Source organism: Marmota marmota, unplaced genomic scaffold (assembly GCF_001458135.2).
Source record: "Marmota marmota marmota unplaced genomic scaffold, marMar, whole genome shotgun sequence".
Taxonomy (NCBI): Eukaryota; Metazoa; Chordata; class Mammalia; order Rodentia; family Sciuridae; genus Marmota; species Marmota marmota.
In genome coordinates, this window is record NW_026000026.1 from 34,375,496 (window position 1) to 34,400,490 (window position 24,995).

Sequence of the window (24,995 nt, forward strand, 5' to 3'; positions counted from 1 at the left end):
TTATAGCCCCAGCTCATTTTGCCAAGCATTTTAATGAAAGCTTTGAGAATTCAACTAGTTTGTTTCAGAGTAAATTTTGTCAGCTGAATTTTGTCAGCCTTATTAAGATAAGGAAATGAAAGCCAGGCTGTTTCTTACACAGTTTATGGAGCTTATTTTAGAGAAGTCCAGCCATACTGGTGTCAACTAGGTACAGCATCAGCTTGAATAATTAACTAATCAACTCAGTTCTTCAAGGTGACCTTGCAATACTTTAGGAAGCATTCCTCCTCAAACCAACCATTTGTGGTTGTGGCTCTTCTGATTGAAGATAATTGAAATTAATTTATGGACTGAAAGAAAGCTCTAAGCCGGTGACCACTTTAACGAGTTCTATTTGAAATGTACATTTCAGTGTGACAAGTAATACCTTGAATGGTCCACCTAAGCCCCTTTCTGTGGAACTTCTGAAGATTCACAAAACTAGCATAATTAAATACTAGGCTTCATTCATTCAGTATCTTTTAAGCAGGCATCTACTTTCTTCCTCAAGGANGCATTGGCTTTACTAACTACCTACAATTTTAACCTGCTCCTTTAGGTATTAACCCATTATGTGAACTAACTAGATTCAATTTGGAAAGTTAATATGTTTTTGAAAAGTTCATTCATTCCAATTATTTCAAATGGATGACTTACATGTTGTTTTGAAATAACACCTTCTGGTAATGCTAAAGAATTGCAGACATCTTCTGTGACGTAGTGGGAGTGTTTTCTTTCCTTTGTCATTGTTGGGTTTTTCCCCCTTACAAACAGTCTGGCCATTTTAAGAATTTGCCACTATGACAGGGTTAGACAATAAGTTTAGAATGATCACCAACAAATGTCAACATGTAAATCGTGCCTACTGTAGCAATCGTATACAAAAACTTACTTTTTCTAATAAATTTCTTTTCAGCAATGGAGACAAAACTGATTATTTAACGGTAGACCAATTAGTGAGCTTTCTAAATGAAGTAAGCTTTTTCATACATTAACTCCATAAAGTCTGTGTGCAGTTGGCTTGCATCCCCAGTGTCCTCATTGCATGCCCGAGTCCTCTGCCCTTCTTTGCTTTGCTTCTGACCTGCTGATCTTTCCATGATGGCTCTACCAGGTGCAAAAATCAGCTCCTACCTGTGTGTACATGTGCTTCTTCTACATTGGCTTTGCACCCTGCTTCTCATTGGTTTCCCGCTGTGACATGAAGCTCTGCTTTTGTGTGTATGTGTGTGTTTTTTAATATATTTATTTAATTAAATGTGCCTATGTGTATTGCAAGATGATATTTAAGATAATTTTTTTTTCTCCTGTTGATTCCATTAAATAGAAAGATAATGGATTGAGTTATTGTAGATGGATTCTCCATTGCTAACTTTTTGTCATACCCTTTGCATGGATTGGAGAGCTTTATTTTTGTCTTTTAATGGATTGCATGTAAGAAAAGTATGTAGTTTCTGATAGAATATTTTGACAACAAGCAAAACACTTGAGTTCCTGGGTGAAAATAATCTATTGAGTATTAGGCCAATTGAATTGCAGGTTCAATTTTTGCTTTTTATTTTTATAACAAGCTCAGAGTTAATTTTAGAACATGATTCACTTAACCACCAAAACTGGTTGATGAAATTTACGTAAGCACAAGAGAAAAACATTTTAGGACAAGTAAAGGTCACAACTTTTATTACAACTGAAATGAACTTTTTTTTTTCTTTACATGTACAAAAACCATTTTTAGCAAAATCCATCAAAGCTCTTAGGAAAAAAAAAATCCCTTTTTTCCCCAATTCATGAAAAATAAGAAGAATTTGAGTGAAGGATAAACAGCGTATTTTTGTTCCAAAATAACTTAAGTTAACCATCATGTTCTATAAAGAAACATCATTAGAAAGGGTAGGAATGGGCCTGGGAGGTAGAGGTTAGTGGTAGGGCTCGTGCTTCAGAAGGCCCTATGTTCAATCCTCCGCATAAAAAGAAAACAAAAGAAGGAGGAGAAGAAGGGCTAGGAATGTAGCTCAGAAGCAGAGTTTGCCTCTCATGTTTGAGACCTAGCATTCAATCCCCAGTACCGCAAAAAAAGAAGAGGAAAAAATGGTTATCATGCTAGACAGAAGGTATTGCCTTAAGAAAAGACAACAGTCAGTGATTTGCTACTTTGTAGAAACAAATCACATTTTTGCCAGAGGTCCTTTCTTTTCATTCTTTGTGAAGGTTCACTGGCTTCCTATTCATAGGGTCACACTTTAGAAACTATGTATCAATCAGAGTCTAGATGTACTGAGACAAAAAAGAGAAGGGAGGGACTCCACCTGCCTGCACAGAGGCCTCCACTTTGAAGTCATACTGTCCGTACAATACAATATTTATTTTACTTGAAAATGTTTCAGGTTTTTCCACTCCACTAGTCTCTAGTCATGTGAAAATTATGTTTGAAATCTTTACCCAGATACTATCCACATTCTTATGCCACAGTTGCTTTAGAAATTAAATTGCCTGCCTTTGCTTTATTTCCTGGGCCCCTCCCCTCTCCCTCTTCCTCCTTTTGTGTTTTTTGTTTCATTGTTTTATTTTCCTCAGCTTCCTCATGCACTCTGGTTAATTGATGACCTTGAATTTGGTACCATGGGCAGGAATGAGCTTCCTACTAACAAGGGAAGACGGTAGAGAGGAGAAAATCTACTGTGTCGTCAACTTGTGGCTTCCTACAATAAGGCTTCTTATGTGCTGTGACATGGGATGGAGCCAGCAACCAGCCATCAATTAAACGGGGAAACTTCATACCACATTTTGTGTTCAAATTCAGAAATAGCCCTGAGGATAGGTGCAGCCTTCCTTGGCTCATGCCTTAAACATTTCCTTTTATGGGTTGTTTTTTATCAGTCTACCCAATAGTCACTCTTTAAATCCCTATACAGTTTTTAAATTTTATTTGAACATTTCATTTAAATTTTATGGTTAAATTTTTATTGAAAATTTTATTTTAAAAATGTTTAAATTTGTATTAAATGTTTTTAAGTCTTTATTCAATATACATCTATATCAGATCCCCCGTATTTTCTTTGTCTTGGCATCCATTTTCTATACTAATAGTCAAGCTTTTCTCTCTCACCATGACAGTAGACAATGATATTCTTTCAGTTTTTATGTTTCTTTCTATTTGGCTTCACCTTGACATTAAGGTGGTGGCTTGAGTTTTTGAGTGGGACTGGATGGAATCAGTGTGATTCTAGATTTCTTCAGGTGATAGAAACTATAAGCCAGTCTACTGTATCTCTTCAGTTTCAGTCCTAGTGAACACAGCAGGAAGGACTAGACAAAAATTTGAGAGTCTCCTTGAAGAAGTTGTCAAACCTAGAGAACATTCTGCCAACACCTCACGCTCACTTTCTTGAGTCTACCCTTGTCCCTTCAATCTCTCCAAAAAGAAAAATAAAATAAAAACTTATCTTTAAATCAAGACTTAACTATAATGTGGAAGAGAACTATAGTTGCTAACTATGAACATAACTGTGCTGTGTCTCCTTTCAAAACCCATGCCAAAAGGGGACACAATGAGCTCCCTCAAGAAAGGATCTGGCCTTGGAATGTAAGGGACTCTGATCCAAAGGTTACATCTTAACATTTGGAAAATGCCTTAGCCATATAATCTCAACAGGCAGTGTTCACCATTGCAGCTGGAAGCCTTGGATCTTGCAATAAGGCAGGGAAAACTCAGAAACACTGGGAAGTCCAAGGCCTTTGCCTCTGTGAATGCAGTTGTCAATGGTCTACATGGATATCCAAAACAGTTAACTGAAGAACTCTTTGAATTTATAAGAGAGTTCATCAAGGTAACCATTACAACCAATCTGGAAAGCAAAAACCCATAGATACACATGGCCATCAATGGTAACCAACTGGAACAGATTATAGGAAAAGAAATCCCCTTTATGATATGCTGGCTCCCACACCTTCTTATTCTTTCTGTGGAATTTTCTGTTCAATATACTCATGTGTACCTAAAGGAGGTGGGAAGGAGAGAATAAATGATTGGTCATTTATTACCTTGGTCTCTGTAGGGTCTATGCCACCCCCTCTCTATCCATGCCATTAACAGTCACTAGCCTGTCAGGGGTGGCTTCACATCTGCCTCCTCACCTGCTTCTCAGTATCTCCTTGGTCTTTGCTCCAAAAAGTGTGATCTGTGGACCAGCAGCACTGGTATGGCTCAGGGAGCTTGTTACAAATGCAGCATCTTCAACCCCACTCAGACCTGCTAAGTCAGAGTTAGTCCTCTTCACATTAAAGTTTGTGCAGCACTATCTAGTAGATTACTGGAGTCTTCCTTGGAATGCTTAGTGTAAGTGGGAAGAAAATGGGAATGGTACACATATTCTGATAAAGAATTTAGTCATGGCAATTCGTCAATCACATCTAAAATTTTGCCACAGTATGTCAATAGGTCCCACCCAATGGACAGGGGAAACTTTCTTTGCCAAACTTATGAAAATAACAAACTGGAGTCTAGGAATGCTAGTGGAGGCACTTCATGGAAGTTGGCACATGGTCTGATCTACTGTCAACACAGTTGCTTGTGGGTGGCAGAATTAAAGTCTCTCTCTGGGCTTCAGTTAGTTTCAACTCCTTTTCCCTGTTCCTTATGAGAAACTAAATTGATTTCAGTATTGCCATCATTTTCCTATTTGAATTCTTACACAGATGGCAACAACTAAGAGCCTGCATAATTGAGGGATGCATAAAGGGTAGGAAAGAAAGATAAAAAAAGAAGAGAGTAAAAAGGTGGTACATGGCCACCTTGACCAGGAGTTGGCTTTATTTTCTTTTACTGGTTACTTTCCCCTGCCATACACTGTCATATGATCACGCTTATAAATTCAAAGAGTTCTTCGGGCTAAACATGATTTTTTTTTTTTTTGCAGTTGGAAATATATGAGCAAGAGCTCACCATCTATTTCCTTTCACAATATCTTTATTCTTTAACGCACAGGCAAAGAGAGAAAAGAGAGAGGTATTTTGGCTTTATGAGTAAACTTGACTTGCCACTTATTCCTTTCTCTTTGTTATATCTTGTTTGAATATTACTTTTATTAACGTCCATCTTCTCCAATGCTACCTGTATTGAAGTAGCTGATGCCTTTTCTTAAGAAGGACAGAGTAATGGGGACCTGTCCATTATCTCCTCATTTTCTTGGGCACAATTTTGTGACCTATTTTTGGAAGCTATTTAGACTCCCATTCTACAAAACACTGGATACTATGAGGTGAATATTCTGGGTACATTGTTTACCTGACTGAAAACTGATGGTCCCTCAGAGCTGGGAAGAATCTGCCTCATGGTGCTGTGTCTAAGTGGAACTCTTCTGCAACCTCATTACTCTTAGTGTACCTGGACATCATTTTCTCCTCATTGCATTTTTGCATAAAAGTTGTAGTTTTGTGACTCTTAACTGTAAACCTTACCATTTGTTCCCTGCCTCTGGATTATCCAGAATTTTTTTTTCAATGTGAAAATTTTAGGGAAACCAAAGAGTATGTTATCTGGCAGAATAGATGCAAAGACAAATGCAATTCCATCTTGTCTTCACTGCTTGCTGATTTGCACTGGGAATATAATTTTTAGAATAGTGGGTTATGAGACATACATTGTAAGACTCAGTTTTCCTGTCTATTGCTTCTGATAGAGGTTGAATGACTATCATGTACTTTGACACATTTTTTTAAATATCTTTTTTAAAGAGAGAGAGAGACAGAGAATTTTTAATTTTTTTAATATTTATTTTTTAGTTTTCGGCGGACACAACATCTTTATTGTATGTGGTGCTGAGGATCGAACCCAGCGCTGCGCGCATGCCAGGCGAGCACGCTACGCTTGAGCCACATCCCAAGCCCCCTCCTCTGACACATTTTAATGGGGTTTACCTGGAAGTCATTTTTGTAGATTTTAGGTACCTTTTTTTTGCATGCATATACAAATGTGCTAAGATGCATACCATTACAGGTTAGAGCTTCTTAAACTTGGGTGCATCAGAATCACTGAAAAGCATATTAAAACGTGAATTCCTGTGTTCTGCCCCAGAGAATCAGATTCAGTAGATCCAGCCATAGAGGACTGAGAATCTGCATTTCTAACAAGTTTCCCAGGTGTTGGTGACATTGCTGCCACCATACTTTGAGTAGCAGTTTTAGAATACACACATCTCTCTATATAAAAATACATTAAAATGTCTGAATTCCGTCTCCTCCTTTCCTCGATTTTCTCTCTTCCCTCTCCATAGCTGAGTATCACTTCTTTCTGTCACTTTTTTAATTCATATGGATTTGCCCCATCATTTCCATCAGTCCAGAATACTTATCAATGAGCATATCTCGAAGTCAAAAGATTTCATTTTACTATGGAAGAGAAATACAGTGGCCAACTATATGTTAACTGCTCTGTGATCTAATAAAGGATCTTCCATGATACTGTTTATGGGAGGAGGGATGTGCCTACAAAGAAGGTTATTTTGTTTGCTTTTAAAATAGTGCATTCTCACATGGGTACAGGTGGTCATTTCCTTGAACAGGGAGCTCTACTGCATGATGGTCTCATTTTCTAAACAAGGTGCCGCATGCCTTCACTTGCCTGGCACTCCACGGCCCACCTCACAATATCTTTTTCTGTGCTCATACCATCACTTTTGTTCTTTGTGTTTTCAAGAACCATTATGAATATAACAGTGTCTGCTTTGGCATTTGCATGATTATGAGCTGTTAAGACCTGTAATTTCTCAGATTACAACAGAAGCATGCTTCATTGGGATAAATTGCCAAAATATATCAATTCCTTATAATTTAACACTCTTCACTCAATGGTGGGAGGTGGGAAAATGAGAAAGGCTAAGACCACCTATGCTTTAGGAAATGATATCAAGTGTTCCATTGGCCAAAGACATTCATTCTCAATATAGACTTCCACTCAAATGATCATCCCCAAGCAAATGGGGACGGGAAATCCATATGAACTTTTTTTAACAATTGCTTTCTAAATACCTTTCCAATAATGTCTTTCAAAGTCTGTGCATATATTTGGGTAAAGAATTGTTGCTAAGGTTCTTTTTGTTGACAAGATCTTGCTCACATCTGCTTATCAGTTATTATTCCATGAAAGTTTGCTTTATTTATTTATTTATTCATTTATTCATTCATTCATTCATTTGAGAAATGGCCAAGAACACAATGCAAACCTTTCATCCACAGTAAGGAAGTTTAATGGATCCACTGCCTACACACACACACACACACACACACACACACATTGTAGCTAGGTCAAGTAGTAAGGACGTGTCACTATACCTGTGAAATTAGGATGACTTCACTTCAGGAAGCAGCTCCAGAAGCATCTTAAGTGCCCATTTTAAAAAGATGATGTCATACATTTTCTGCCCAATTTTCTCAGGGAAATGGAGTTAAATTTTATAGTGAGACTGGGCATGGTAATATGCACCTGTGATCCTAGCAACTTGAGAGGCTGAGACAGGAGGATCACAAGTTTGTGGTTAACCTGTGAAATTCAGGGAGATCCTGTCTCAAAATCATAATTAAAAAAAAAAAAAATTTAAAGGCTGGGAGCATAGCTCAATAGTTGAATGTTCCTGGGTTCAATCTTAACTACCAATAAATAAATAAATAAATAAATAAATAAATAAATAAATGTTCGTAGCAAACAAGTTGCTTCTGAACTACTTATTTAAATGCAATTTCATATGGTTTATAGCTTATCAATATTCTTTATTCTAACTTTTATCATGACAATTGATTTATTTTGAAAAAATATGAACTCGAGAAAATGAAGTTTTCAGGGTGCCCAAAAAGTCTCTTAATGACATAGAAAGATGTAATGAAAATGAAATGATATTTGCCTGTCTAACATTAGGGGGCTTTTTGGAATTGTTTTGGTTTTGGTTTTGCTTTGTCACTTAAGCTAATATATGATCTCTTGATTTATTGGAACTATTTTTTATTTTTTTATTTATTTTTGCTTCTTTTTAAAACTAGTTTTAACATTAATTTTTTAATATTATCAAATATTTTGATCTCACTTTTTATAGACAGCTGTGCCCGAAAAATATGATATGGGAAATAAAAGACAATACAGTGGACACACACACTATATTATAAGCCTTCAACTTTTGAAGGGGGAAAAAACCCCATATTTCCTCTCCTTCCTGTTCAGTGAGAGGAACCAACAAAGTACTCCCAAATTTGGACTTTTTGAAATATATTTTAGGAGGAAAGACAGAAAGGCAGTGAAGTCTGATCTTTGTCATTATAAACATGATAGTCTAGCTATATCTTGTTTTAGAAATTATATACTTAGATATGTGAAATGCCTCCAGGGTGAGAAATGTCAACCTAAATGGAGTTATTTTCTCATCATAGCATCAACGAGATCCTCGACTGAATGAAATTTTATTCCCATTTTATGATGTTAAAAGGGCAATGCAGATCATTGAGATGTATGAGCCTGATGAAGATTTGAAGAAAAAAGGTAATAAAAAATGTTAAAAAGGCCTTTTTTTTTTCCTTTTGAAACGAGAAAACATGCAACTTTTAAAGCTCTTGGATTTTTAATTTAAGGTATCTATTAATGCTTTGGAGCTCCATAAAGCCACATGCCACATATTAGTAACTGATTTCTTTTTTCTGCTCTTAAGTTAGTGTAAATTACCTTTCTTCCAAATTAGTCCTTGCTGCCTAAGATATACCATTAAATTTATTGTGCTATTAAACATAGTATTTTTTTCCCAACGTACTTTTGTATACTACTAGATTTTTTGAATATTGCTTAAAATGTAAGAATGCCAAATACGGTCCCTATTTGCAGTCTGTGAAAATAATCTCTGTCATGTAAAGTTTTCACCTCCTTTTCCTCTTTTTTGTTTTGCCAAGCCAATTAAATTTGACACATGATTTGATGTGCCCTCTCACCCCTCATTTGACTTCTGGAATGGAAGATAAAAACAAATGACATGAAATTAAATAGTCAGGAATTACTTTAGCAAATTGTTTGCATTTCTGGACCTTTGCCCCTTTCAATGAAACTTTGGAAACAATGTGTTGCCTAAATATTTGTCAAAGGAAAGGCATGGAGAAGAATTTGAAGGTCAGTGCCATAGCAGTGGGAAGCACCTGCTGAGGGCTGGAAGGATGGTGTAGTCATAACTGGACGCTGCTGGCCTCATGTCTCAGTGGACACTGAAAGGAGATCCAGGTTTAGGTTCTGTCTGTCCCACGTGGTTATAAATTTCAGGGCTTCAGCTTCCTCCTCTTTAGAATGGTTTCTTTCTCTTTTATTTTTATTTACTTATGTATGTATGTATGTATGTATGTATGTGTTCATGGACTTGGTACTGAGGATTGAGCCCAGAGGTGCCTTACCACTGAGCTACATCCCCTATTCTTTTTATTTTATTATTATTATTTTTTTAATTTTAAGACAGGGTCAGCTAAATTGCTGAAGATCTCACTAAATTGCTGAGTTTAGCTTTGAATTTACAATCCTCCTCCCTTATTCTCTCAAATTGCAGAGATTACAGGCCTGCACCACCATGCTCAGTTAAAATGTGTTCCTTCTTTTTTGTATCCATTGCATGTGAATGTGACTGAACAGTTTATTTGTTCTCAGAACATATATAGGACCTGTTTATAGATATGTCTAGCCCACCATACCGGGGTTTTTCCTTGAATGTAGTCATACACTTACGCTTTTTTCTAGGGTCACAAATGCCTATTTTTATCAAGAGTACTTCATTATTTACCTCTACCAATATTCTGATTATCATAATTTTTCCACATTATATGTAATTAAAGCAGAGGGTCATGGTCTGTCATGGTCTCCACCCTACCAGGCTATTCAAGCCCACATCCTTCCTCTCCAGGCAACCAGTTGACTTCTAACTGGTCGTCCTTTTTACTCAGCACCATGCTCTACGCAGCAGCCAGAGTAAACCTCTTGAAATCAAATCCAATGATATTCCACTTTTCAAAATATCTGAAAGCTTTCCAACATACCTAGGATAAAATCCAAAGTACTTAGGACTGAAGTCCAGCTCACATAGACTTTCACTACTTCTCCCAACTCATTTCCAGCCACTTTCCTCCTGGGTCACTCACTCTATCTTGCTGTCATTGAGTGAACTTGGCATACACACTCCTATATCAAGGTCTTTGCACTTGATGATCCTTCTGCCTGGAAAGGGGCTTCCCACCCCATATGTGCATGGGGCTTGCTCACCATGCATGTGAGGTACCTCCACAGAGGGGCTTCACCGGCCACATATCGAGCACAGCATGCTGCCATTTCTTCATCATCTTTATTCCTGCTTTCTTTGTCCTTCTGGAACTTTTATGACATATTTATTTGTTCACTTGTTTATTTATCTCACTCATAATGTGTGGGTTTCATAAAACAGGACTTGTCTGCGTTTTTCTATCACTGCATATCCCAATGCTTCAAAAACTACCTGCTCTTAGAATGAATAAATGTACTCAAGGAGAGAGGTATACAAACTTTTATTGCATACTTTCAGGTATGATTAAAACTGACCTAAATATGCATCAACAGAATAATGGAAAAAAAGGTATAAGTTATACATTCAATATGGACTACTGTACATGAAAAATAAATGAACATATGTCAGCTGGATAAGTCCTAAGAAAACATATAGGAAAAATAGCAACTTTCAAATGCTTCAAAAAGACTAGGATAGCTCTTTTATAAATTCAAAGGCATTTGAAATGATCTATTGTTCCAAAAAAGGCATATGTGAATAAATGCATAAGTGAAACTGAAAAACTGTGAGGAATGTTAAACACAAAAGCTAGAGGGAAGTGGTTATCTATATACAAGCAGAAAGATAAAATTAGCTGGAACTGATGTGGGGCACTAGGGCACTTCAGTGCCATTTGTAATTATGTATTCATTTTTAAAATGTAAAGCAATGAAACAAAATGTTAATATGTGACAAATCTGTGGTGTAGGTCTATGTCAGTTTATTATGCTATCTGTAGTTTCCTTGAACTGGAAATCAGTTCATAACTTGCAAATGCTTAAATTAAAAAAAGCAAAGAGCCTAGGCTGTCAGTAGTTGATAGGTAGAAGATGCTTAAATATAATGCCCTTTTCCTGTAACTACCATTAGCTCCCAGCCCTGTGTCAAAAAAAAAAAAAAGTGCAATTGAAATGAACAAGGGCTCTTGGGGCCACATTTCAATGACCCCTGCATATTTTTCTCACCAGCCTCACCCCCTACCTTTTTAAATAAAATAGAAAAATAAAATTGTTTAAATTTGGAGGACACCATATCCAGGAAAAAATCCCTTTTCCAATTCAGTGGGAAAAGTACTGACTTATAATTAATATTATTTCCATTTTTTAAAGAACGCCTCTTATATATATTCTCAATTGGTTCTGGAAAGAAATGGGACCAGTATTTTTTCTCCACTTGGCAGAAGAGGAAGCTGAGAGCCAGGGAGTGACAGAAATAGAGCTAGAGAAAGTCCCCTGACCTCTTGTAACCATCGCTTATAGCACTGTGTTTTTTAATCGGAGGAACATGTACTTCCATTATCTTGGATATAAAAAAATGCCACCTCTTTGTTGAATGCCTGTGTTATTTATAATTTGCCATTCTATGACTTTGTTCAAGTTCTGTAAGATGAAGTTTCTTAGGAAGGTAATATGAAGAAGTTTTTACTCTTGCTGTACAAGCCAACTTGCCTTCCCTGGATAAATGAGATGCACATCTTCAGAGCTACAGGTGCTATTAAGATATTCTTTTTCCCCTAGGACTCATATCAAGTGATGGGTTTTGCAGATATCTGATGTCAGATGAAAATGCCCCAGTCTTCCTAGATCGTTTAGAGCTTTACCAAGAAATGGACCATCCTCTGGCTCACTACTTCATCAGTTCTTCCCATAACACCTATCTCACTGGCCGACAGTTTGGTGGGAAGTCTTCGGTAGAAATGTACAGACAAGTTCTCCTGGCTGGTTGCAGGTCAGAAACTCAGAGATGGCCATTTGGGACATATGGGGTAGGGGGGTTATACAGTGCTCCTCAATGTATAGTTGTCCCCCCTTATTCACAGGGGTATATTCCAATACCTCCAATAGATGCTTGAAATCATGTATAGTATCTAACTCTATATACTATTTCTCGCTATATATACATACATATGATAAAGTTTTACTTATAAATGAAGTAAAATAAGAGATTAATGACAATAACAATAATAAAAATAGAACAATTATTAAAAATGTACTGTAATAAAATTGGCCACATTCCTTGTGCTTTTGAGGCTTTACTGAGTACAATAAGCCTTACTTGAGCACAGTGGGATAATCTGACAGATAACTAAGAAGGCTATTAGGTGGTTACTGGGGGGGTAGTGTATACCTTGTGGATACACTGGGCCATGGAATGAGTCACATTGGAGGTTGGACATTGGGGTAGCAAGAAATTTAGTTGTGCTACTCAGAATGCTGTACAATTAAAATCTTATGAAATGTTTATTTCCGGTATTTTCCAATTAATATTTCCTGACCACTGCTGATCATGGATAAATAAACTAGGAGTAAGGGAGGACTACCATAGTTTATTTTTTTCTGAAATAAGAAGTTGTAATCAGAGTGAAAACAACATTTGTCGTTCTGTTTAATGGATTATGATGGCCATTTAACCTTGAGAAAGAAAGAACAACATTACTTTCAGAAAGGTCTAGCCTTGTTTATAACACAAAAGATACTATTTTACACTAAATAGGCCCCCAAAAAATGACAAAAAAAAACCCTCACACTTTTTAGAAGTCATGGTTTTTACTAGTTATAGGTACTTGCAAATTTAATGTTAAAGGCTCAGAAATTTCATTCTCTAAGAAGAGATTACTAAAAATATTTTTTACAATTGTAGTCAGATATTTGAGATTTTAAAATGGCCAGAATGTTGAAAGTGAAAAATAAAAAAAGAAGGTGCACTATGACTTTTTTCTTGGTTACCAATTAAGCAAAACTTTATTTTTTTTAACACACAATTTTTGTATGTGGAAATACTTTTAAAATAAATTAACCACATCCCTACTTCTATTCACATACTTCCTCTGAATACTTGAGTTTTTTGTTTTGTTTTGTTTGTGGTGCTAGGGATCAAACCCAGAACACCTTGTGCATGTGAGGCAAGTACTCTACCAACTGAGCTACATCCCCAGCCTGAATACTTGAGTATTAATCACTAAAAAAAAAAAAAGAAAAAGAAAGAAAAGAAATTCTTACATAGTGAACATAACATGATCCCACTTAATACAATTAAAAATAATTTAATGTCAACTGGGCATGGTGGCACATGCCTGTGATTCCCGTGGCTCAGGAGGCTGAGGCAGGAGGATTGCAAATTCAAAGCCAACCTCAGCAACTTAGTGGATCCTAATTAAGCAAATCATGGAGAACCTGTATCAAAATAAAATATAAAAACAGTTGTGAGTGTAGCTCAGTGGTAAAGCACCCCTGGGTCCAAACCCCAGTACCAAAATAATAATAATAATAATAAAATAATTTATTGTTATCTAAATCCAGCCTACATTCAAATTCCCCCAGTTATCCTCTCATTGTTCCTTATTGAATTCATACAGAACTGTACTACTTGTCTCCTCTTAAGTCTCTTAATCTGACTCAGCCCTTTTTGATGATACCAAACTGATGAGAAGAATAATGTGTTTTAGGCTGTATATGTCATGAAATAGCCCTGTTGCAAAATTCATCTGATTTCCTGCTCTCTAAGGAAACAACTTATTTTGATGCCTCTCTTTGAGTTTTATACACACTCTTCTATTGTAAGAATTCCATGTTGTCATTTTTGCTGTGTTCCTAGGTGTGTTGAACTTGACTGTTGGGATGGAAAAGGTGAAGATCAAGAACCAATAATAACTCATGGAAAAGCAATGTGTACAGATATACTTTTTAAGGTATGTTTTAAAATTACACAGCCATAAATTCTTTCAAACTGTTATGTAGGCAATAAGGAGGTGGAAAATAATATTTTCATTTTCTCAAGCATTGTGCCTTCATATTTCTTTCTTCCAGGTTTGAGGGGAGATGCAAGACAAATGTTATCTCCACTTAATGTCTTCTTGTATGATTTTTCCTGCTTTCAAATGGCAACGATTGCATAATGAGGTTTCTCCAGCAGTCTCCTAGTTTACTTACCTAAAAACTTCAGAGTCTTATCTACTTATTTGTTTGCTTAATTTGCATTTTCTTGATGGACTTAAAGGCAGCATAAAAAATAAATATAGGAAAAAAGTAGATTATAGACAGACAGGACCTGTAAGAATAAAAGAATGAGGTTAGAGTTTATAGATGCTTGTCAAGAAATCTTATAATCTTGCACAAACACATGATTTACAGGATCCATAAATGAAAAGCACAATTATTATCAGAACTGACATCAATGAAAAATTTTCTATCATTATGAATGGGCATCTCAGTAATGGTGATGTCCGTGTGTGATTTGAAGAGTGGTTTCTTAGAGCTGCTCAATATGCCACTGGTAGCCTGACAAAAGATAAGTCAAAGAAATTCTGTGATTGGCCAATAAGTCAGATCCACCTGTGTTCTTTTGACGTAGCACAGGATGGGTATTGCAATACCTGGAACAATTGATTTCTCAATTCCACATGTGAAAAATCACCAGAGATGTTTTAAGAAACCCAGACACCTAGGTCCTATACCTGTAACACACCACAAATATCATTTCTCTTAGCCACAATATTGATAGGTTTTGATGAGTAGTTGCTCAAGATTATGCTTCCTGGGAAGAGCCAAGAAATATGCAAGTGGGAAGCTGTGAATTTGCACAGCCAGCCAAATTGATAGGGAAAGCTATGAACTCTCCTTAGAGAATTAAGGACCCTAATAAGGAAGCATAGGTGAAAAACAGGCCATTCCCTCTCAGCTTGGACTGAGCAAAGGAGGACCCCAGAGTAGCACCAGAGTTTTCCTTAAAACATAATTCTTGGTCAAGTGGATAATTAAGGACGTGAACTTTAACCTGGGAAGAAATTTTAAGCAAGAATAACTAAATGGCCAGGTGCAATGCTGCACATCTATAATCTTAGTGGCTTTAAAATCTGATGCATGAGGATGACAAGTTCAAAGCCATCCTTAGCAATTTATCGAGGCCCTAAGCAATTTAGTGAGACTTGGTCTCAAAATAAAAAAAATTTAAAAAGGGCTGGGGGTGTTGCTCAATGGTTAAGCACCCTTGGGCTCAAAAAAAAAAAAAAAAGAAAAGAATAATTAAATGACCAACTCAACCATAAGGATGCTTACATAAAATATTGTAAGCTTACCTGACCTTGAGGATTATCCTTTCAAATGGACTTCCCTGGATAACTATGGTAAAATATTTTCCTGATTTCATTGAGTGAAGTGCTTGTCCTGTGGTTAGCCACCAATTATTAAATAAATGCTTTTACACCTGTTTTTCTAAAGCAAAGTAGAGACTTGGGCTCACTATCTTATAAGGCCTCTCCATTTTCACAGAGATAGTGGGAGGGGGATACATTCGACTCATTCAAGTGCAAGGGAGATCCTGAGCACACCCTGTTTTACCTGGCATGGTGCTTGACCACAGAGAATCCCTCCCCTGAAACTCCTCCCCATATCAACCAGGCCAATATGAAACAACGAATATTGCAAATGTTACATCTATATTGAATTAATGAAATGTAGCCCAAGACTGATCCCCAAACACAGAGGAGTCAATAGAATTTTCTAGCAATCCGAAAGGTAATACCAACACATTTCTCCAGAGGTGGAAGGAGTTAAAGAGGGATCTCTTGGAAAAATCCCTGTGCCAAAGCTTAGCTTCTCCTCAGAGAGAATGTTGAATACTGAGCCCCTGGCTTGGAAGATCATCAGGTAAGTAACAAGGAGATCACTTAAATAAAATGTCTTGTAAGTTGACAGTACCATCATTCTGGAGGTATAAAAGATAGCTTTGGGTAAACAAATGTCATTAACCATTAACTGCATACTTGGTCAATCGTACTATTAGAGGTATCAAGGTGGATGGGTTCTCCAGGTCTAAGTGGCTGCAATTGACTTTCAGCAAGAAAGTCTCAATTAATGAACTGAATAGTTTGAGGTGCCTTGAATTTTTCTGCTCTTTTATCTCATTAACCACCTTTTATTTTTAAAGGATGTAATTCAAGCCATCAAGGAAACTGCATTTGTCACATCCGAATATCCTGTAATTCTCTCCTTTGAAAATCACTGCAGGTATATTGATTCATTTTACTCCAAGATACAAAAGATGTTGTTTCCTAACTCCTACTCCTCATCCTCACCTTAGCAGTATATCTTTTTAAAAAACTGTGTAGTTTGTTTTTGAATTGCTAAGTGCCAACTGATCTTCCAGTAAGTATGGAGAATCTTATGCAAACCCCATCTCTCCAAAAAAGTCATCTTCACCTGGTTTAGAAAACCCTTGCTCTAAATAAAAGGTCAAAGATTGGACACCTTGCTTCAAGTTTCATTGAGTTGGAAGATTTGAATATAACTTAACAAACATTGTTGCATTCTTACCAGTTTTAGTGTGGGGGTGACTTTATTTTTAATCGAATCAGTTAAAGTTTGGTATTTGAAAGTATCTCATTCACATTGTAAGGATAATCATGCATTTTGCAGATGAGATTCTTTAATTGCCTAGAATGGTGTTTTCTTAAACTTGGAAGGTTAATGGATGTTTGAATTTACAAATGCCACTTCTTTCTCTCCAGCAAATATCAACAGTACAAGATGTCCAAATATTGTGAAGATCTATTTGGGGATCTCCTGTTGAAACAAGCACTTGAATCACATCCAGTATGTATTTTTAGAAAACCATATTTCTAGCATGAATGAATTTGTTTTGAAATTCATTTTTGAAGGGTCAAGTAGCACTGAAGGACTGATGCTAAAGATCTTCATATTTATTTAAATTCTTCAGTACAAAAAGCGTTTTTATCATGCTTCGAAAGGATGAATTTAATTTGGAAGAGCTTGGGGTCTCATGGTTTAAATTTCAGCACCCAGGCCAAGAGTCTAGATTCTGTACTTATTCTTAACATTAGTTAGATGTTAGAATTATCTTGGGGAACTGTGAAAAACACCCATGACAGGGCTGCACCCACAGATTGATTTAATGGACCCAGAGTCTGCCACCAGCATAGTGCTTTTTAAAAGTCCTCCAGGTGAATAAATGTTTGCCTGCTATTCAGAAGCCATGGGAGCCTCTTGTTATGGAAAATGCCCTAGATTGATGTCACAGTATCCTGAAGTGCAAGTTCCCAACTCCAAAACAAAGTCTTGGTTAAACTGATATGTACGTTTGAAAAATATTTATCCTAATTAGTAATACATGACAGTAGAATGTACTTTGACACATCATACATAAGTGGGATATAATTTCTCATTCTTTTGGTTGTACATGATGGAGACTCCCACTGGTAATGTAGTCATGTATGTACATAGGGTAATAATATGGACATTTTGGAATTTCAGTCTACACCTGCTAGTTTCTTTAAAACATAAAGAATATTAATCTGTGGTCCATAAATGGGCTTCCTGAGGCCTTTGATTCCATTCTAATTGCATGTGAGTTTTAAATATGTGATCATTCCAGAGGGTTCTTTATATTTTTAAAAGGAACTATAACCTCTAAGAGGTTAAGAATCACTGCCCCAAGAGGTTGTGGGTAGCAAGACAGTTAATGAAATTAAAGTACAAAACTCTCTATGATGGTGGGATATTTGACATGCCTATTGGGAAGCCAGCTCCAGGGGGCCCACACATGGTACCATGAGGTGGCAGAAGAGGAACATGACAGTAACAGAAGAAAAGGGTGCTTTGTGTTATATGTAAACAATTTGGGTGGTTTTATGAGATTTGGGGGGTTTTGTTTGTTTGTTTTGTTTTCTGGAAGTGTGTCTGAGAGAACTGAAAAGATATGGAGACAAGGGTATTTGTGTCCTTTGCTTCCTCCATCTGATTCTGTTCAGCCTATTGAAGCAGGTGCCTGCCCATGGCCTCAAAGCACTTCCTGTTTCTCTGCCCACGGGCGTGACTCAATCTGCCAGCACCCACAACTCCATGCCTGTGTCCTCTGCTCCCTAGAGCCTGCTCTGTCCATACATAAAAGACCGGCCAGAAGTGTCAGAGAATTAACACTCCCACTTCATGCTCTATCACTCCCGAGGTGGGCTGATTCTGAGCACCTGTCCTCTGTCTCCCAGGGCTCTCTGGCAGGATCCAGCTCCAGTTTTCCACACTGATAACTTGCTTGATAACGCACCTTTGATTGGCTGCCTGTCTTCTTTTCTCTCTTTCCCACTCTGTTGGAGTCTTTTGGGGCCATCTCCCAAATAAACTATTGGTCCATCAGTCTTTGTTTCAGAGGCTGATTCTAAGGAAATCCAACTGAAGCAACATCCTTGATTTAATTGATTATTATTTTGCACTGGGGATTGATAGTAGAAGTGCATTGCTGAGCTACATCCCCAGAACTTCTTATTTTTCTAACTTTTTTTTTTTTTTGAGATAGGGTCTTGCTAAGTGGCTTAGGCTAGCTTCAAACTTGTGATCCTTCTTCCTCAGCCTCCTGTGTAGATGGGATTACAGGTGTACACCACCAAACATGAATATTTTATTATTTTTTAACCTTAACCCTCCACTTATTTTTCTGATTAGGGTAAAGTGCTTATTTTTGTGAAAAGACCACTATACTCTTAATGATGTTCACATGCATGAATGTGGTTATGGAAATCATAGGTAGTATACGTGGGAATAAGACCAACTGTCTGAACTGAAGGGTTTTTAGTCTAGAGGGCTGGGGTTTGGGTGGAAACAGGACACAAAAGTAAACACACAGCTGAGAAAGAAGACAGACAGTTATGCATTGAAATATTTGTTGGAGAAGTCCTGGTGCAAGAGAGACCCCTGGGGAATGGACCAGTTCCACTTGGCTGCCTGTAGGAAGCAGCATTTCAGCCAAGGGTCTCACTTAAGGCAAGACAGACAGAAAATACGGTGTCTTGCTTGTCATCTGTGGGATATAAATGAGTTTGGAAAATGACTAGACACTTGGAAGTAAAGATGGACAGATAAGGGTATTGATTAGTGGGTACAGAACAGATGTCTATATGTGGGACAGTTCCATGAAAATAATAACCTAAGGGGACACACTATTTCCAGACTTAAATGAAAGTAAATAAAGTCACAGTAGAGTTCAGATTCCAATAATTAGGACCATTCCCTTCTTGATTCCCTTGTTGAACCCACAAAACATAATCCCATGTATTGAGTCGGAACAGCTACTAAACAGACAGACATGCTGAACAGTCCAGCTCTTGGGAGCTCTATCTAGGGAACCTCTCATCTGGGAGAGCCAATTCCAGCCCCAGTGTGACCCCTTGTACTTTATCAGAGACCCAAAGGGTGCAAGGCCTGAAGTGGAGGAGAACCCTCATCTGCAACACCACCCAGGCCGGACTCCAGCTCTACTGAGGAAGTTGGAGGAGCTCTGCACATCTCTGCAGACTGAGGATTCCAAGTTTGCAGCATTATTCTAAGGCCAAGTTGGATGGGGTGGGCCAATTTGGTTGTCAACATGTGAAAAGGTGCTGACTGCCATCTAGTGGATGTTGGGTTGTATGACTCCAGGCCCCCCATGCTCCAAAGCTGAAGTAGAAAAGCACAACCATTGCTAATTTCAGCTCTTTCTGTGTCTCTCTAGCTTGAACCAGGAAGACCATTGCCATCCCCCAATGACCTCAAAAGAAAAATACTCATCAAAAATAAGCGACTAAAACCTGAAGTTGAAAAGAGTAAGTCAAATAAACGCACAAATAGAAGCATGTGTTTGGATAGTACAGCTGTCTAACATGAAATTCATTGTAAAACCATCAAATTTGGGGGGAAGAGGTGTAATGATGATGTTAAGTATACTTTCTGTAGCAAAATTATCACAGTTCCATTTGATTTCAGTTTGTACATAGACTCATTCATACAGTAGAAAAAGTACATTCATACATGCACATGCCAGAATTTGCAAGTGTCCTGAGGAAAAAAAGTGAGAAGCAGAAGAAAAATTTTGTATTACGATGCATCTTGTTATGCTTTCTTTAAGAAAAGTTGTACTTTCTCCACTGATGTACAAGACAAGACTATTTCCCAGTAGTATCCTTAATGCTGACTATTGGCCATTTTTTATATGCTCCCAACTATTTGAAGAAAAATACCTGAATAGTTCATTTGTATCTTTTGATAACTAGTTCCTTTGTACATTATAATTTGTGATTTGTCCATGCATATTTTCCCATTTTTTAAAAAAGTAATTTCATTTGTCTAGCTTACTTACTTACAAGAATTTTTTTTACTTAGGATAATAACCCCAGTTATATTAGTTGCAAATATCTTTTATCCTAAAGTTTTGTTCTCTCTACTGTGCATATCTCTTTTCTATCACTTCACCATCATTGTTTGTAAAACTTGGTCTGTGCCAGATTCTCAAAATTAATGGGTGTTTGTTTTCTGGGTTTAAATCCTGAATCCTCCTTTCAAATGTAGAAACCAGAATTTTGGACAGTTCACCATATTCTAGTGGCAGCCCTTTTTCATGTGTATACAGTGTGGTTGATGCACAATTCTTACAAAAAAATAAGACCAGCAGGAATGGGGAAGACAGTGACCACTGCTAAACCTTAGGGCATGGTCAAGAGGTGCCTAAACAACATATTTCTTTTCCTTCATCTCCATATCTGACATAAAGCCCAAGTTTTGTAAGTGATCTAACATCTGTCACCATCTCCTTGTTTCTTCATAATAACAGAACAGCTTGAAGCTTTGAAAAGCATGATGGAAGCTGGGGAATCTGCAGCTCCAGCTAGCATCTTAGAGGATGACAATGAAGAGGAAATAGAAAGTGGTGAGTTGCTATTTCAAGTGATATATTACAATACTTTGTAACGTAGGTAAAACATGTGTTTCATTGGGTCCTTTATAGTGGTTACATTATAGTTTTAATACTCAGGTGTATATTTACAGATCAGCCTTCATCTTTCATTATTTTTGATCCTTTTTTTTTTCCAAATATTATTACTTCTAACTTACCTGGGCATTGGAAACTGGCTTAGTCATCTCCCTCCCTGTGTGTGTCCAGCTGTTCAGCAGAAATTCACAGCCAGAGATAATGGTGGTAATAGCCTGGGAATGTAGAATGAAAGAACTTCAGGTAAATCATTGGCTTGTGTTTAGAAAGTGAACGAGAAACTAAGAGACAACATTTAAAATTTCAAGTTCAGGCTGGGGTGTCGCTCAGCAGTAGAGCACCTGCTTAGCTTGTGAGAGGCCCTGGGTTCTATACCCAGTACCAAAATAACATAAACAAACAAAATCCAAGTTTAAATGCCTTCAAATAATCCACTGCTCAGAATTATCTATATAAGTAGATAATTTTACCAAAGGCGTCTTAGCCACAAATATTTGATTATTCTTAATTGTTTATTTTGTTTTTGTCATATATCCACAACCATAATGTTTCGTTTAAAATTGGGATTGGCAGTACAAGGTGGCTTACACTTATAATTTCAGTTACTCAGGAGGCTAAGGGAGGAGGTTTGCAAGTTCAAGGCCAGACTCAGCAAATTTGTGAAACTAAATAATTTAGAAATACAATAATTCAGAAATTCCCATTGAAAAGTTTACTAAATAGAAACTAAAATTCCTAAAGGGAAAGTCTTCACTTATTATCTTAACACTTAAAATATGATTTTAGGAAAGTTGGTAAAAAAAAATGTTAAAAACAGTAAGCTGTGAGAATTAACTTATCTTATTCATGACCCCTTAATAAAGACTCCTGACTGTAGAACCAATGTCATACTTCCGTTATGTTTATGTTGTGGCAGGGAGGATTTGGGAGGCCAAAGATATCTGATTATCCAATTTATGCCTTCAGTAGCTATTTATCTATTACTGTGTAATAATCCACCCCAGACTTGGAGGCTTAAAACAACACTTTATAATTATCTCTTATGGTTTTATGGGTCACCTGGGCTTGTGTTGCTGGTTCTCCCTTGGGCTTCTCATGCAGTTACTGGCAGATGACATATGGGGCTGGCATCATCTGAAAGTTTGGTTGCACTGGTTATCCAAGGTGACTCTCTCACATGGCTGGCAGCAAATGCTGGCTCTCGGCTGGGAACATAACTGGATTCAGTGAGAAGAGCACACACTCGGGACCTCTGGGATTTGGGCTTCTCACAGCACAGTGGCTAAGTGCCTATTTAGAGTATACAAGATCCTGTATTCCAAGAGGTAAGAAGTAGGAGCTGCTGAATTCTTTAACAGTTATGCTTAGAATCGGTGCAGCCTCACTTCCTCTCCGTGCTATTATTCATCAAAGAAGTCTTAGCACTGCCCAAATTCAAGAAGGCAGGTGAGTAACAAGTTCTCATTGTGGAAGAACACATTAAGGGTAGCTCGCTCTTGATGTAGCTGTTTTGGGAAAATACAGTAGTCAATTGTATTATATTCTGTTATATCATATATCTATTATATTATTTTGCATATAAAAATATGTAATATATATAAATATATAATATATAGTATAATATAAATTTTATAAATAAAATATAATAAATAAATAAACCTAAACTACATTTAAGGACAAAGTATCATAAATATATGTATATATTTTAACAGATCAGCAAAATACTGCTAAAATGCAAAAAAAAAAAAAAAAAAGGTAAATATTAAGCAAAATCAGTTCCATGATTTAGGTTAAAATTTTAAAGATGGGAACTGAAGACATGTAAGACATTGCCAATACTGCTATAATCTAGTAAAACAAACTGCAGAAATAATGGAATAAATGAAGAAGAAATATAGATTAATAATAATAGCTACTAGCATTGTAATACCAACTGGGCACCAGGCAGCCTTCATTACTGCTTTATATAACCTTCGTCATCCAGCCCAATGAAATAAGTATGATGCTCCTTTTTTTTTTTTTGGTACCACGGATTGAACCCAGGGGCAATTACCCACTGAGCCACATCTCCAGCCCTTTTTTGCATTTTATTTAGAGACAGGCCCTCACCAAGTTGCTGAGGCTGGCTTTGAACTCACGATCCTCCTGCCTCAACCTCCTGAGCTGCTAGGATTATAGGCATGCTCCACCATGCCTGGCCACTTACCATTCTGAAAGACACTTTCTTCCTTCTTGGCACATATGCTAATGATTCTTCAAGGCACACAGCTTCTAGTAACTACCATCTTATTCCAAAATTGAGATTCTAATTTTATTTTGTATATAAATAACCCCATGGCATAGTACATCAGTAAAATAAATACCTGAAAAGATATAATAATCCACTGAATTTCCTTTTAGGGGCACAGAGGCCCCTTCTGACCTAGTGATGTATACAATTCTTAGATTTCCTCAACTACTTGGCCTCAGTTCTGGTCAACCAGTTGGCTGCAATTGCCTTGGTGTCAACAAAGATCCAACTATATATAGGTTACTAGAGCCTCTAATTTAGATACGTTGGCATAGAGGGCAGAAGGAAATCAGCATGGTTCAAGAGGGCAGTCCTGCCTAGAGGTTGTGGAAAATAGAAAAGACTCTTAGTGAAAGAACTGCCTAACCATTAGACTAAGTTTAGACTCAGAAGAGCCTCTGACTCCTGGCCCTAGGAGACAAGCAGGGGGGAATACCAAAATCACATATGTTGTGGTGTGTTTGTGCGCTCATGCACCTTCAGAAATGATACTGTGCATTTGTGCACTCCTTAAAAGTAGTAATTATTAAATGTCTACCACTTGTATGGGACTCACTCCTTGTCTTCAGGTAGTTATATCTGGCTGGGCTGGTTAGATGAAACACACAGATTGAGTATTCTTTATACAAAGCACTTGAGAATTGAAGTGTTTCAGTTTGGGGAGTTTTTTCAGATTTTGAAATATTCACATAGACTTTTTTACCAGCTGAATACCCCTAATTAAAATAAAATGAAGATTCAAATTGCTTTGAAATCTGAAAAAAAGTGTCATCATCATGATGCTCAAAAAGTTTTGGATTTTTCAGCGTGTCAGATTTCAGATTTTCAGTTCACAATTTGCAGAGTATATAGGTCATGAAAATCTTTTGTCATGTTCTTCCCAAGATTTCAGGCAAGGTCTGACTTCCAGTAATTTGGGTTCATGAATTTTTCTTTTGTTTTTCACACAGCTGACCAAGAGGAGGAAGCTCACCCTGAGTTCAAATTTGGAAGTGAACTTTCTGCTGATGACTTGGGTCATAAGGAAGCTGTTGCAAATAGTGTCAAGAAGGTCAGAGTCTTCATGGCCCTTTTGTTTCACAATGTGGAGCTGTTATGAAATTTTGGAAATGTTTCAACTACAAGAGGATAAAGTAGCCTATCATTCCTTTTAATTGCACAAGATAGAATTTTCTGCTGGGTGACCCAGATTTCACACATACACAATATTAAGTTAAAAAGGACATTTAAATTACTTATTAGCCATGCCCAGTATTAACCACAATTTATTTAGCCAGTTTCCTTTAAACACTATCATTTATTATGTCATTTAAATATTTTTGATTTTTGTAATATTGTAGGTGGGTAGAGAGACACCCACAGCGTCCCAGGGACAATGGTCACCTGTTAGAATCATCAGAAAATACCCTTGAATATTCTTCCATCAGAGAACCACTAATTAATATTCCCCTCCTAATATAGAGTAAGCATAAAAATATTTCCAACCACTTATTCAATAAAAAAAATTTATTAACCCCCTGCGCCGGCAAGGTAGACGGAACTGTGACCACCCACAGAGCAGGCCCAGCGGCCTGCTGAGGGGCAGAGCCGCCCCCAACCCCCCGCGCCTGCCAGGTAGGCGGAAC

General features: G+C 37.2%; 1 protein-coding gene across 4 annotated transcripts in view; it reads left to right on the forward strand.

The window, feature by feature from the left end:
• Positions 1–703: 703 nt before the first annotated feature.
• LOC107145524 (1-phosphatidylinositol 4,5-bisphosphate phosphodiesterase beta-4) overlaps positions 704–24,995 on the forward strand; it is a 92,775-nt gene continuing 68,483 nt past the window's right edge. Inside the window, exons 1-9 of one of the 4 annotated variants that reach the window (XM_015489571.2) lie at positions 704–995; positions 8,437–8,545; positions 11,846–12,056; positions 13,923–14,016; positions 16,254–16,333; positions 16,834–16,918; positions 19,827–19,917; positions 20,922–21,017; positions 24,321–24,421. In XM_015489571.2, coding sequence (XP_015345057.2) covers positions 822–995; positions 8,437–8,545; positions 11,846–12,056; positions 13,923–14,016; positions 16,254–16,333; positions 16,834–16,918; positions 19,827–19,917; positions 20,922–21,017; positions 24,321–24,421 — 1,041 coding nt within the window. In that variant the 5' untranslated portion in view covers positions 704–821. The remainder of the gene's footprint in view (positions 996–8,436; positions 8,546–11,845; positions 12,057–13,922; positions 14,017–16,253; positions 16,334–16,833; positions 16,919–19,826; positions 19,918–20,921; positions 21,018–24,320; positions 24,422–24,995) is intronic. The other 3 variants (XM_048811298.1, XM_048811296.1, XM_048811297.1) reach the window with 3 other exon arrangements.